General features: G+C 32.1%; 4 protein-coding genes across 4 annotated transcripts in view; all 4 read left to right on the top strand.

Annotated features, from left to right (window-relative positions):
• Positions 1-2,764, top strand: part of LOC100167616 (sodium/calcium exchanger 3) — a 19,363-nt gene extending 16,599 nt beyond the window's left edge. The window contains exon 14 of the mRNA XM_029486315.1: positions 2,699-2,764. Coding sequence (XP_029342175.1) covers positions 2,699-2,764 — 66 coding nt within the window. The remainder of the gene's footprint in view (positions 1-2,698) is intronic.
• LOC107885030 lies at positions 2,499-10,890 on the top strand. The gene is made up of 2 exons (XM_016808339.2): positions 2,499-3,109; positions 10,292-10,890. The coding sequence occupies exon 2, from the start codon at positions 10,342-10,344 to the stop codon at positions 10,864-10,866; it is 525 nt and encodes a 174-aa protein (XP_016663828.1). The 5' UTR covers positions 2,499-3,109; positions 10,292-10,341; the 3' UTR covers positions 10,867-10,890.
• A 39-nt stretch (positions 10,891-10,929) lies between these two features.
• LOC100159360 lies at positions 10,930-13,417 on the top strand. Its single transcript, XM_029486316.1, has 5 exons — positions 10,930-11,410; positions 11,476-11,658; positions 11,747-12,585; positions 12,666-13,347; positions 13,413-13,417. Exons 1-5 carry the CDS (start codon positions 10,930-10,932, stop codon positions 13,415-13,417), a joined length of 2,190 nt encoding a protein of 729 aa, XP_029342176.1.
• Positions 13,394-13,809, top strand: part of LOC103307640 (ATP-dependent DNA helicase PIF1-like) — a 1,044-nt gene continuing 628 nt past the window's right edge. The window contains exon 1 of the mRNA XM_008189873.2: positions 13,394-13,809. Coding sequence (XP_008188095.2) covers positions 13,418-13,809 — 392 coding nt within the window. The 5' untranslated portion in view covers positions 13,394-13,417.

The following is a 13,809-nucleotide window of genomic DNA, read 5'->3' on the forward strand; positions in this document are numbered from 1 at the left end:
TTATTACGCATAATAAGTAATAACTACATCCATACTAAACAATGCACGTAAATAAAAAATAAATAATGTAAAATGTAATAACACACTATAACTGTCAAACTGCACGAATCAAGCAATATTGAATCTGCAATGATACTGATACAGCTAGCACTCTATACGGGCCACTATACGTAATGGAAAAATGATCCAATAAAAAAATTACCTATGATATAATTTATTAGATAACCACGATATTGTTTGACGTAGCAACATATTGATAAACGATGTTATTATGGCTGTGGATGAGTTGCTGCTCGACGCTGGAGACCGGTGAATTCTTAGCTCCTGCTCAATAATCTTTTAGGCTTTTATAGTTACGTAAATGATTCGCGGCCCGACTGCCCGAATAACTATCACTGATTATCGATGGTATAATTATTACGTTTAAATAAGCCACACACATTTTTTAAGTATATACCATCTACAAAGACAGCAATGTCCCGTATATGTAATACTTATTATAAATTTATAGTTGACAACCACGTCCAACAGGTGTTGGGAATTTACGTAAGTAATATTGTAAAATACCTACCATATATTTACAACATATAAACTTTATGTATTGGCGTATTGCCAATTACATAAATGACTGATAAGTTACGTGCATATTTTGTATTAGGCTAGATAATTTTTGACATTAGCCGGGCTAATAAACATAAATATTATAATTTTCACCATTGAATGTAACTACTGCACCGTGGGTGATTCAATTGACGTAACTATGCGTATGACACCCATCATACAAAAAATATTAATATTTTTGAAAATAATCTTTTTACATGGTTTCAAGTTGTTACAAAACAACGTATTTATTAAAACATTATATTTTTTTAAATTTTTCTTTTTTGAATTACCTACTTTTGAATTACGCGGTTTTAATTTCATCTTAAAAAGTAGAATATTTTTCAGAGTATTCTGATACATAAAAATTGAATTTAGGATAAGTTGTTTGATTATTAAGAGTTATAAGTATACTTATAGGTATTTAAAGTTTACATGAGTGGAGTAGTGGATCAAAATTTGGGGGGTAACTGCGTACCACTTCACTCCACTCATCTAAACTTTAATTACTTATAACTAGGGCTTAGTTATAGGAAGTTGCAAAGGAAAAATATGCACGAATATTTTTAAATAATATGCATGAAAAAATTAAAAAAATTATTCATACAAATTCAAAATTATTCAAAATTCCAAAAAAACCATTTTATGTTATTTATTTTCACTAAAAGAAATGTAATATATGGAAAAATAAATGTACCTATAATATGTATTTCAAATATAGCGGAAAACTGTTTGTATTTTGACATTTTATTGAACTGAAAAAATATTTTAAAAAAGAGATTCAAAAAGATATATTAGTAAGTACCTATAATACATCAGAATATTAATGCGATAGAGATTAAATCCGCATCGCAGCGTTGTCATTAAATTAATAGTCGACTGCGACGATAACAACAAATACCTACATTAAATAATATTAAGTTTTATATTAAATATTACCTATGATTAAAATATACAGCTATTAAGAAAGAAAAAGATCAATTTTTTTTAGAAAATATTAAATATTATGCATAATATGCACGTATAAAAATCAAGAAATATGCAAAATATGAATTTCTATTTTAAATGTTTTAACTCATCATTGTTTAGCTTAGATTTCTAGTTTAGTCTGCTATAATTTGAGAGCATATAGAATAATATGGAACTCTACAATTTCCGAGTACTTCTTATAACTCATAATTTAGTCTTAAACTTATACTATAGCATACGAGTATACTCGTCCTAAATAGTAAATTTTATTTTTATACGGATCAAAATACATAGCAAAATATTCTGCTTTAGAATATGAAATTAAAACTGTATGTTGTCATTCAAAAAAGTAAAAACTTAGAAAAAATTGAGGTTAAAAAATATTAAAATATATACATATTTGTAAAAAATATTGTTTTTAACGACTAGAAACAATGTAAAAGATTTTTTTCAGGATCATTTATACTTTTTGATATAATCTGTGTTCACTGCAATTCAATAGTAAAATAATCATGTGGCATATTATGTGTGAAGTGTAAAATTTCATCTGTTTTGTGATAGTATTTTATTATATAGCGTTATTGTTATATAGACATAAAGTGTTACAATCGGTAAAAACCGAGCATAAAAAGTATTAAAAAATAATACAACCATCGAAATATCGGTTGTCCGCCTTCATAATAATATTATGAAGCGATGAGTAAAATAATACTAATACCTACGTAATAGTATAGGTATTTTATATACACGTAGGCGGTAGGTAGGAACAATAATTATTATAGCCGCATGTGTATAGGTCAGAGGCGACAGTGGCGTCATTTGCAGTAGGACGCAAGGATAATTAAAATATGCATTACCATATTTTAATATTATAACACTATAGTATTAGATATGAGTTTGCTTTTCATCCCACATAGTCAAACGAGAAACACAGCTGACATGACACATTGACGCCACTGCAGCAGTGCATTACATTTATTAAAATTTCTATACATTTTTATATCGTAGAATAATAAATAAAAATAATAAATAGCCATGCGTTCATCTCGATATAATATATTATACATTATAATAATATCGTTTAATTATTGTTATAATATTGTTTTGCGGGCATACTATTATTTCGCAGACGGCCGTGAACGAGAATTCAGAATTCGAACTGGTTACCAAAAGCAGAGAAGGACCTTATAGATAAGCGGTATATAGGTATACGATGGTGAATGGTGGACGCCGCCGTTCACTCCCGCCGCTCGACACCGCCGGTGCATACCGCACGGGTTCGCGAGCGTGCGGAAAACGACACGGACGTATCGCGATGACCGACGGCGCGGCGGCGGCTCATGCGTCGGATGTACCGGGCCGCGGCGGCCGGCAGCGGGAGTCGCGTTTCACGACTCGCGGGAACAACAACTGCTCGCGCGCACCTACGCATGGTAATAAAATTATTGTATTATTATTACGTCGCCCGCCGCGTGTGCATTCTATGGAATATGTAGCCCAGCGAAAACCGTTCAAGTGGATATAAAATATTATAATATAGGTATGTTCTAGAGATACGTCATATTATTTTATATTATTATTTATAATTTATACTGTCATTGTATTTCGACGATTTATACGCGAAAGTGAAATCGAATATGAATAAAAATATGAGAGAATACCTACCTGTTGCGGGAATGGTTTCGTTTTTATATTATCACGAAAGTGAAAATAGTTCGGTCCGGACATACACTTACCCGATAATTGTACACGTCGACGTTGGATCAAATGCAGCGCGTTACGGTCCAATCGGTTTCGTAGATTTTCGTCGCTGCAGCGTACGGCAGTTGTAGTCATTATATAGGTATCCGCAGAGAAAAATACAGGTGAGGAGAATTCGGTGCAGTCGTTTTGTTTTTTGTTCAGGCACTATAAATATTTTATGTGGTAGTGGCACCGGTGACGTAAGGACGCTCTGAACATTTCTATTCTGTTTAATATTTCAGTAATAGCTACGTGTTCACTTATAATATAAATAAATACATCATACAAGACGTATATAATAATGTCGTTTATCCGCGAAGTTGAAGGCTAAAAAAATACATTGGTACGTATCTACGTATTATAGGTATCGGTATTATAGTCATTAATCTGCGGTTCCCGCGCAACGATAAATTATTTGCCGATGGCTGTATATTTATTTTTATTTATTACTGTTCCTCAAATCACGCGGATATGTTCAACGCGCATACAACTGTATTGTTCGGTCCCCTTAGGCCTTAAATGGGGTTCCTCGTGGCGACGAGGGTGTCTCGTTACATTCAGCAGCTAGTATAGGTATACGGTGCGGCATATTGTGCTGCGTTGTCACGTTGATCATTCGTTCTTGTAGACGTAGTAATCAAAAATCATTTGTAATCATTGTATAGGTACACGGTAAATTCCTAAAAGAGGCTACGTGTTTTAAGTTGGTTTTAAACAGTAGCCCTTAGAGTTGGGAAAAAAATAATTATGCTGACCATCATAATTATTTTACTAAGTTAACGTACAGTAATCAAACCAAAAATGTGTAAAAATTATTTGAATATTTTTATATTTTTAAAGATTTTAAATTTATCGTTTTAAAAATATAGTGCTGTATTATTTATACTGCAGCATTATTGTTGCTCTTCTCGAAAATTTAGTTAGGTACTAATAGTTTTGTTTACAAATTACAAGTTTATAGAGTTTATACAGTTATAGTTATCTACTGCAGGTCATACGAGTATCGGAGAATATAGATAATAGAGATGTATATTTAATTAGGTATATTAATGTAGTATATGATTAACAACATAATGTAATATGTATAATCCGTTAATGTAATAATTCACGTTTAATTTATATTTTTAAGTACATGACCTAACTACTGACAAAATAAATAGACCATATTATAATAAAATTGTAATATACTATATAAATAAATATCTTCATGTGTATCCTCATCAATATAGCTTCTTAAAATTATTTCTGTTCAAGAGAGCCACATTTATTATAAATTAAGTACCTAATTTTTTGTTTACCTAAACACAAAAAAAAATTAATTTAGTTTTCTCACTACCTATATTTACTTAAAAATCTGATATCGTCAATTTGTAGTATAAATATAATTTATTTAAATATTTTAAAGTTTTATTTTTTAATTTCCATTAAGTTTTCATATAGTTGCGTAAATTGTAAAGTTTGAACTAAGTGTAGGAGGAGAAATATTATATAGATGGATGGGTAGAATGTACGAGAATAAACGCGGTGAGACACAGAGACAGTGTTATAACGTCTTATAAGTTATACATTCCGTATCTGTGTCAATAAATAAATTATAACTTTTAACTTATGGGTTTATAATAATATAATATGTATTATCCAAAATAAACCTCTCAATAGTGATTTGTGAAACATATAGGTATAAGTATACTTAAATTACTAGATATAAAAATAAATATATTAGTAGGTACCTAATTATACTAGTATAATATTTTAATTTATATATTTTTTATAAGACTAACTACACGTTTTGTCATTACTTTAAATAATTGAAAGTCACTAGGTATATGCTTACTCAATACATTTGCCAAAATAAATCTTAATTTGTACTGTATATATCATATTGATTTTTTACGTTTTTATTATTTTAACTTTTTTTAATAGCAACCTGTAGTTCAAAGAGTTAAATAAAAAAAAAGTCAACTCGTTTAATTTAATTTCATATTCTGAGAATTGTTATGTATTTTAAATTTGTATATTGAACTAATATAGTTTCAGCATAGGTTCCTACTTCAAAAAAATCTTTCACTTTAGAATATGCAATTAAAATTAAGTGCTACCTTTTAAAAGGCCTTTAAAATCTTTTTTTTTAAGTGTGCTGTATGTAATTTTTTTTTTAGTAAATGCTTCAAAAGTTTCATGATTATTTTTATAAATTCCCTAAAAAAATTAGTTATTCTATTTAATAATAGTTACATTTATATAGTTTAAAATTAAGCAATACCTACACCTAATAATATATCTATATTTTTCAGACGTATTTTTTTTTTTCTGTTTACAATTTCGAGCAGTGAAAAAACTTAAATATTTTAAATCTTTAAATGTATAGTTTAAAATAATTATAATAAGTTTAATCATTTGAATGAAAACTAAACACTAATGGTACCTGCCGTACCTACTTCAAAAGTTTAAATGATGACTTGGAATTTTCATACGCAGAAACTTGATTTTAGTTATTGGGTTATAATATTTATAACACAATAATATAATTTACATTTTCATTGATCTAAGTATTTACTTATAGTAATTTATGAGTTATGACATTTGAATAAGAATAATTTGCACTTTTTATTTAACAAATTAAAGTTTTTTTTATCGAGTTAATCAAGGAACAGAGGAGGAACTGCGTTATCATTACTTCTCCTAAGAGCATTACTTCTCCTAAGCATTACTTCTTCTAAAGCATTACTTCTCCGGCATTACTTCTCCTAACAAATTTAAATTTTGGAAAAATATTACAATGCATTATAATTTATATTATAATATTATGTTATAATGTTTTCAGTTTTGTATAAAGTGACAAATTTATGTCCATAGTGAATCAACTATTACTACTTGTAATGTAACATGTATGATACGATTCTGAAATGATAAGATTATGTTAATATAAGAATATTATCTATGGCATTCAAAGACACACTTTGTGTATAACCACGGACATAGGTGCAACTAGGGTTAATTTTTTGGGGGTGCTAGAATTGTATAAGTTACTTACACAGAGTCGCAGGGGCTTCGCCCCCGCACCCTCATAACTGATAAACAGGATGGCTACTCACAATACACAAATAAATTCATTTGATATTAAAATATTTTTATATTTAAATTAATTTAATATTCGATATTAAATCAATACTAATTTTCTATTAGCTACAGCAAATTTGTCAATTAATTTTTTTTTCCCAGGTTGCATCCGTTTCAATCATATTTGTACTAGCGACAAATAGTATATTATTGTCTATTACCTACCTACTCATTAATCATTATTCATTACCTATTCTGTTTATAAAATGTTATTATTTTGTATTTTTAAAACAATTTTAGTATTTTTTATATGTACTTAGGTACATGCAGATTGCAGACATACAGTTGTACTAATGAAGGTGTTCTTTTTTATAACTCGACAAATAGTGAAAAACAAAATAAGTAATAATTGTTTAAAATGTTATAAATATAATGAGCAGACGAGTTGAAAACTTGTGTAGCTCTTATGTTATATACGTGCTAGCTTAAAAAATTCGAGGACAATTTCAAAAAATGTATGTACTTTTATTATGCATAAAAAATATATTTATAAAAGCGTTGAAATGTATTGAATTGTTTATGATCAAGACTAAAGAGCAATCGGGTACTATTAGGCTTTGATGTGAACAAATATAATGGTTTTTTATTATGACGAAAATTTAAAAAATAATAGAATTTACAATTTGTTCAGGGTATATTTTGGACCTTGGACTTTCACTGCATCTGTAAGTATATTTAAAAATATGTTAATTGGGTATACAACTATATGCCATAATAATAATAATAATAATAATATGATGGTACCATTTCTACATATTTTGTTTACATTCACACCCAGGCACGAATTGGGCCGGCGGGATGACGGGAATTTTCCCGGTGGCCGCCACAGTGATCTGAAATCCAATTATAGGCGGAAAAAGTCAATTTTCAAAGTTCATTATAAAATTACTTTACCTAGGGACTTTTTATTTTGTTTTAGAACTTACATAGGTATATTAACGAGTTTAGAACATTGGTGCAAAAAAAAAATCGGCGGAAATCTTTGGTTTTTAAGTTATAGCTTTTTGTAGTTCCTGATTTTTTGTTTTTTTTTTTTAAAATGCATGTAGTACTTGTATGTATGTAAAAATGCTAGTTTTTTAACTGAGTATCAAGTATGACAAGTAATGGCTTCTTACGCATGCTGTCTCCTGTTGCAAAATTCGAGGTCTTAGTGGCGTCCTCGGGGAGAGGAGGCATCTTCTAAGGTGGGGATAAGTGTCGACTGTTTACCTAAGCTAATATAAGGTGCAAGCTAAATCTAAACCTGCAGTAGTTTGACTGCAAGTCTGAGTGACAAATTCTGAATTCTTATTGCAACATCGTTCTTGACTTGTTAATATACGTGGGTTCTAAAAAGGTCGCCCGGTAAAGTAGTATTGATTTATACCAAAAAATGTGTTTAATGATGCCTTAGTGATAACATGAATCATCCGAGCATTCTCGATTGCCTGGTAACTTGAGGCGTTCATCGAAAAAATATTTAAACATCTGCCGTAGCAATATTGAAACAGATGATAAGATCATCAATAAAGTTACAAGTAACCCAAAAACATTAACCAAAGAAGAAGTAAGAAATAATGTATGTAATTAATTATAAATACATTTGTATAACTAAATTTACCAGGAGTGTTTTAACAGGCCGGTATAAGTACAGATTTCCCGGGCCAGATTTATATCCCGATCCGTCCCTGTTCACACCACTTAGCAAGCACGTACTTTAGGGGGGGGGGGGGGGGTCGCCCATTTACAGTACACCTTAGTATGTATTTTATAACTTATAAGATTATAAAACATTTTATGATTTACTATTTTAGATTCTGAGAAGAACGATGTATGTATTAATTTTACAATGTGTGTTTTTTTTTTATTATTTTTTTTTTTGTGTCTCATCGCGGTTTGGGGCAGTAAAACTGCTTGATTTTCTTCAACAGTATCTTGTTCGATGGGAAAGTAAATCTAGTTCATGAATTCGAGAGGTCAAATTTTAAAATTCCCAATAGTTTTCAAAAGTGACGGGAAAAACAACATAAAAATTAAGGAAAACGAGAATTTTTACACAAAATCGATTTTGGTTTTTGGTGTAACTTTAAAACAAATGAACGTATATATATGCAACTTTCACTGGTTGTTTATATTTGCATTTTCTATACACGATAAAATTTTAAAAATATTTTGATTAGTTTTGAACTGTTTAGGGACATTTTCAGTTTCCAATTTTATTAATATTTTTTTCAATGAATGTCAATAAAACTTTATTTTTTGGCTAAAAAAGCTTGAAAATTTAATACAAGGCCCCTACTATATTGTTATAATGACTTTTGAAAAATATTAAAAATCCTTAGTCACAGTTTTTTTTATAACTATTTAATGTTCAAATCTTGACAATATACGAAAAAATCATGAAATTTAGCAAATTATTTTGAGATGAGAATTCATAAAAGGTTCAACTTTTCTAGCTAAGGATTGAAAATTTAAAACAAGGTTCCACGTAAATAGGTTATAAATAAATTACTTTGTTCTCAATAATATCATCAAATATACTTGGTAATATGATATTACTAATACCATAGGCTGACTGACCGTTTTAGCTCAGAATCGTTTTCTTATACAATGATATTACCTATATCGTTGAATTCAAATATAACACCATCCATTACAGTGACCCACTTGCAACCTATTGTACAGCAGATCGACATCCACTTAACCACATTTTTTAAAATAAATTTGTATAATAATATTACGAAATTACGTTTTAAGATCGTATCAGTTAAATCGTGATAATGATTTACACTTAGATAGATAAGAATATTCTTCTATATTTTAATATTATCACTAGGTATTCCTAAAAAATTACCACCCCCCAAGATGAGGTCCCAGATACGGGCGCATGTAAACTCCGCCACAAGAACCTTTTTTTAGTGTATACTCCGCTAGGAAAATAAACCAGGTAAAATTGAGTTCATGTACACTCCGCCAGTGAAAAAAATGAAGTAACAATATACACTATACAATGAATATAATAAGCAGATTATCATTAAACAAAAAAAATCATAATTTTATAGTAATTATTATCCTTATTAAATAAACATATGCCAAAATATATAAAAAAAACTTAAAAATAAAATTAATAAATGTTCGAACAAATCTGTTGCGGAGTGGACTGTAAGTTTCCTTTACTGGTTACTTCGGATACTCAGGTTGATTAGACTATTATTTTAATTAATAATTTATAAGAAATTGAGCAAATAGAATATTAAATACTTTTATTTTTACTATAATGCGGAGCCGACATGTCACGTTCGCTCTTTTTCGACGACTACCTAAATTATATACAATACAAAATTGATCGAGGGCAAACCCGTCGGCCTCACAAGCCGATAACAATATTATCATTCCGATTATTACTCGATAGTCGATAACATTTCAACCGATACGCGACAAAATCATACAAATTGCAATGGCCGGTATGATGTTAAAAAATCTAATATATAAAAATCTCGTGTCATAATGTTTGTTACCAAACTCCTCCGAAACGGATGGACCGATTTTAATGAAATTTGTTTTGTATATTAAGTAGGTCTCAGAGAGGGATGTAAACTATTTTTCACATTCATATTTTTATTTTAAAGGGTGGCTCATACAGGGAATTTTTTTAACCTACGACAATTTTATTTTTTATAAAATTGCCGTTGGTTACCAAACATATTAAATTATTTTTTTTTATTATTTTTATATTCAATGGCCACACTGACAGATCAGCCGCCGTTGTCGCCGCTGTCGTCTGACGTATTTCCATAGATATAAACATGAATTAATTTATTTAGTTTAATAATATGAACTTTAATTGTATTGATTTGTGTATGTTGTACAATGCCAGCAAGACGCAAGGGGTCTGATTTGGCCCGTCGAACGACCAATGGAACAAACATGCGAGATAGAAGAGCACAAAGAAGAGACGTACAAATCCAACCGAACAATGAAAATGTACGTGTGAACATTGTGCGATTGCGTGAGGCACAAGCTGAACAAAATCAAATAAGACGATTAGAAGCGCGTCAATTCGTAGTTGACACACGCAGAGCAAATGACAGACAACGCCAACAAGTACATAGAGCATTTACATCCAATTCATTCCTTCGTCTAGCATTCGAGTATGGGCCCGATATTGAATATTACGCTCATTCGAAAGTAGAGATTGGTGCTATGGACAAGGAATGCCCGCATTGTAATGCGTTGAAGTTCAAAAATGAGCCAGCCGGTATGTGTTGCGCGTCAGGAAAAGTGCAACTACCGGAAATTGAAACACCACCTGAACCATTGAACGGTTTACTTATCGGTACGGATCCAGATTCTAACCTGTTCCTGAAGTCAATTCGAACATTCAATTCATGTTTCCAAATGACATCGTTCGGAGCAACAGAAATAGTTAAAAATAATGCTGCAAATGGTTAACAATTTAATTCAACATTCAAAATCAAAGGCCAAGTTTATCATAGAGTGGGCTCATTGCTACCAATGCCAAACGAACCACATAAATTTTTACAAAATTACTTTATGGGTGGTGAGGACTCTAAAAGCGCACTTGCCAATCGCGTGGATGCACTTTGTAGTTACAATAACATTAATTCACCTTTTGCCAGACGCATCGTCGGTGATCTGGACGCTTTATTGAATGAGCACAATGGATTGTTGAAATTATTCAAATCACACATGCACAAATTACAAAGTGACAATCACGCAATTGTCATCAATCCTGATAAAACATCAGCTGGAGAGCACATTCGTAGATTCAATGCACCTGTAGTTGACGACGTTGCTGGAATCATGGTTGGCGACCGTACAGCTACACGAGAAATCGTGATTCGAAGAAGAAATAATAATATTGAGTTCATTGCTGATACACACCGTTCATACGACGCTCTCCAATATCCGATAATGTTCTGGAAGGGACAAGACGGATATTGCATAAATATTAAACAACGGGATCCCGTAACAGGTACTTCATTCATTGTGAACATCATTACTTAATTTGAATTATTTTTTAAGAATATATTATTACAGGAGACGAAACAAACAAAAACATTAGCTCAAAAGCTTATTATGCGTATCGTATGATGATTAGACGCGGTCAGGACAACGTCGTTCTACGGTGTCGCGAGATTTGCCAACAATTCATGGTCGACATGTACGTGAAGATAGAGAGCGAACGACTACGATATTTACGATATAATCAACAAAAGCTGCGTGTGAATTCACTTCCGAGACGCTATTCTGTGCAGCGCCGACACCACCGAAATTGGCAACTCTATCATTCTACCATCATCGTACATAGGCAGTCCACGTCATATGCAAAAATACAGCCAAGATGCTCTAACTTACGTGCGCGAATACGGCCGACCATGTTTATTTATCACATTCACATGTAATCCAAAATGGCTGGAGATAACATCTTTGTTATTGCCAGGACAAAATGCAATACATCGGCATGACATTCCAGCACGTGTGTTCAAACAAAAATTAAAGTCTTTAATGAGTTTCATTACAAAATTACATGTATTCGGTCCCACACGTTGCTGGGTGTATTCAGTTGAATGGCAAAAACGAGGATTACCTCATGCACACATTTTGGTTTGGTTAATCGACAAAATACGTCCTGAAGAAATCGATAGTATAATTTCTGCTGAAATTCCAGATATGTCTACTGATACATTACTGTTTGATATTGTTACGACAAACATGATTCATGGGCCATGCGGTAATCTGAATAGTTCATCGCCATGCATGGCAAATGGAAAATGTACAAAGAGTTTTCCTATAGAATTCAGTAACGATACGATCACAAATGTAGACGGATATCCAATATATCGTCGGAGAAATACCGATAATGGCGGGCAATCTTTTACAAAAAATATCAAAAACGTAGACATTGACATTGACAATCATTGGGTGGTGCCATATTCGCCTCTGCTGAGTAAAACATTCAATGCTCATATTAATGTTGAATTCTGCAATTCGGTGAAGAGCATCAAATACATTTGTAAGTATGTGAATAAAGGAAGTGATATGGCTGTATTTCATATTGAAAATACCAATGTGAATGCTCCTCCTGTGAATAACAACAATGAAATAACTCTTTACCAAATTGGCCGGTACATCAGTTCCAATGAGGCTGTTTGTTGTATCTTTGGTTTTCCAATTCATGAACGGATCCAGCAGTTATTAAATTAGCCGTCCATCTCTAAAATGGTCAGCGCGTATTTTTCACGACCGACACAGCGATTGATCGTGCTATAAATCCACCAAAAACTACACTCACCAAATTTTTTGAATTGTGTAATCGTGTGGATGCTTTTGGTACCTTTGCACGAACACTACTCTATTCAGAAGTACCACACTATTTTGAATGGGCTCAAACAAAAAAATGGGCACCACGCAAGCAAGGCACACCGATTGATGCATGCCCCGGTTTATTCAAATCAAACCCTTTGGGGCGAGTATTTACAGTCAATCCAAGGCAGACTGAGTGTTTTTATTTGCGACTGTTGTTGGTTAATGTAACTGGCCCATTGTCATTTCAAGATATACATAAAGTGAATGGACAACAGTATCCAACGTATAAAGATACATGCCTTGCCCCCGGCTTGCTGGAAGACGACAACCAGTGGGACTGTATGCTCCCTGAAGCAGCATTGAACTGTACATCAATACAAATTCGTCTACTATTCGCTATAGTGTTGACTACATGTTTCCCAGCCCGAGCGGAGATTTTGTGGAATAATCACAAAAATACAATGACGGATGATATATTGCATCGACATCGTACACGGTGGAACGATCTAACAATAATATTCAGCGACGCTATGTACAATGAAGCATTAATTGCTATCGAGGATCTATGTATTGCCATTGCCAATTTACCCCTCAGTCATTTCGGTATGCATTCGCCAAATCGAAGTGCATCTGATTTAATGAACACTAAAATGAATCGTGAACTGCAGTATAAATGTATAATACTGTAGAAATGGCAGTGATTGTTAGTCGCACTGTCCCACTACTGACTGAGGAACAAAGAACAATTTATGACCGCATTATGCTCGCTGTTTCGGCAGGACAAGGTGAATTAATTTTTTTGGACGCACCAGGTGGAACTGGTAAAACATTCCTCATTTCACTAATTCTCGCCAAAATAAGATCAAATAATGGCATCGCATTGGCCGTTGCATCATCTGGCATTGCAGCAACTTTATTGGATGGAGGCAGAACAGCTCATTCAGCATTTAAGCTGCCACTAAATATTCAAAATAATCCAGACGCAGTGTGCAACATAAAAAAACAATCATCATTGGCTACAGTGCTGAAACTGTGCCAAATTATCATCTGGGATGAATGCACTAT

Source organism: Acyrthosiphon pisum, chromosome A1 (genome assembly GCF_005508785.2).
Source record: "Acyrthosiphon pisum isolate AL4f chromosome A1, pea_aphid_22Mar2018_4r6ur, whole genome shotgun sequence".
In the NCBI taxonomy this organism is placed as follows: Eukaryota; Metazoa; Arthropoda; class Insecta; order Hemiptera; family Aphididae; genus Acyrthosiphon; species Acyrthosiphon pisum.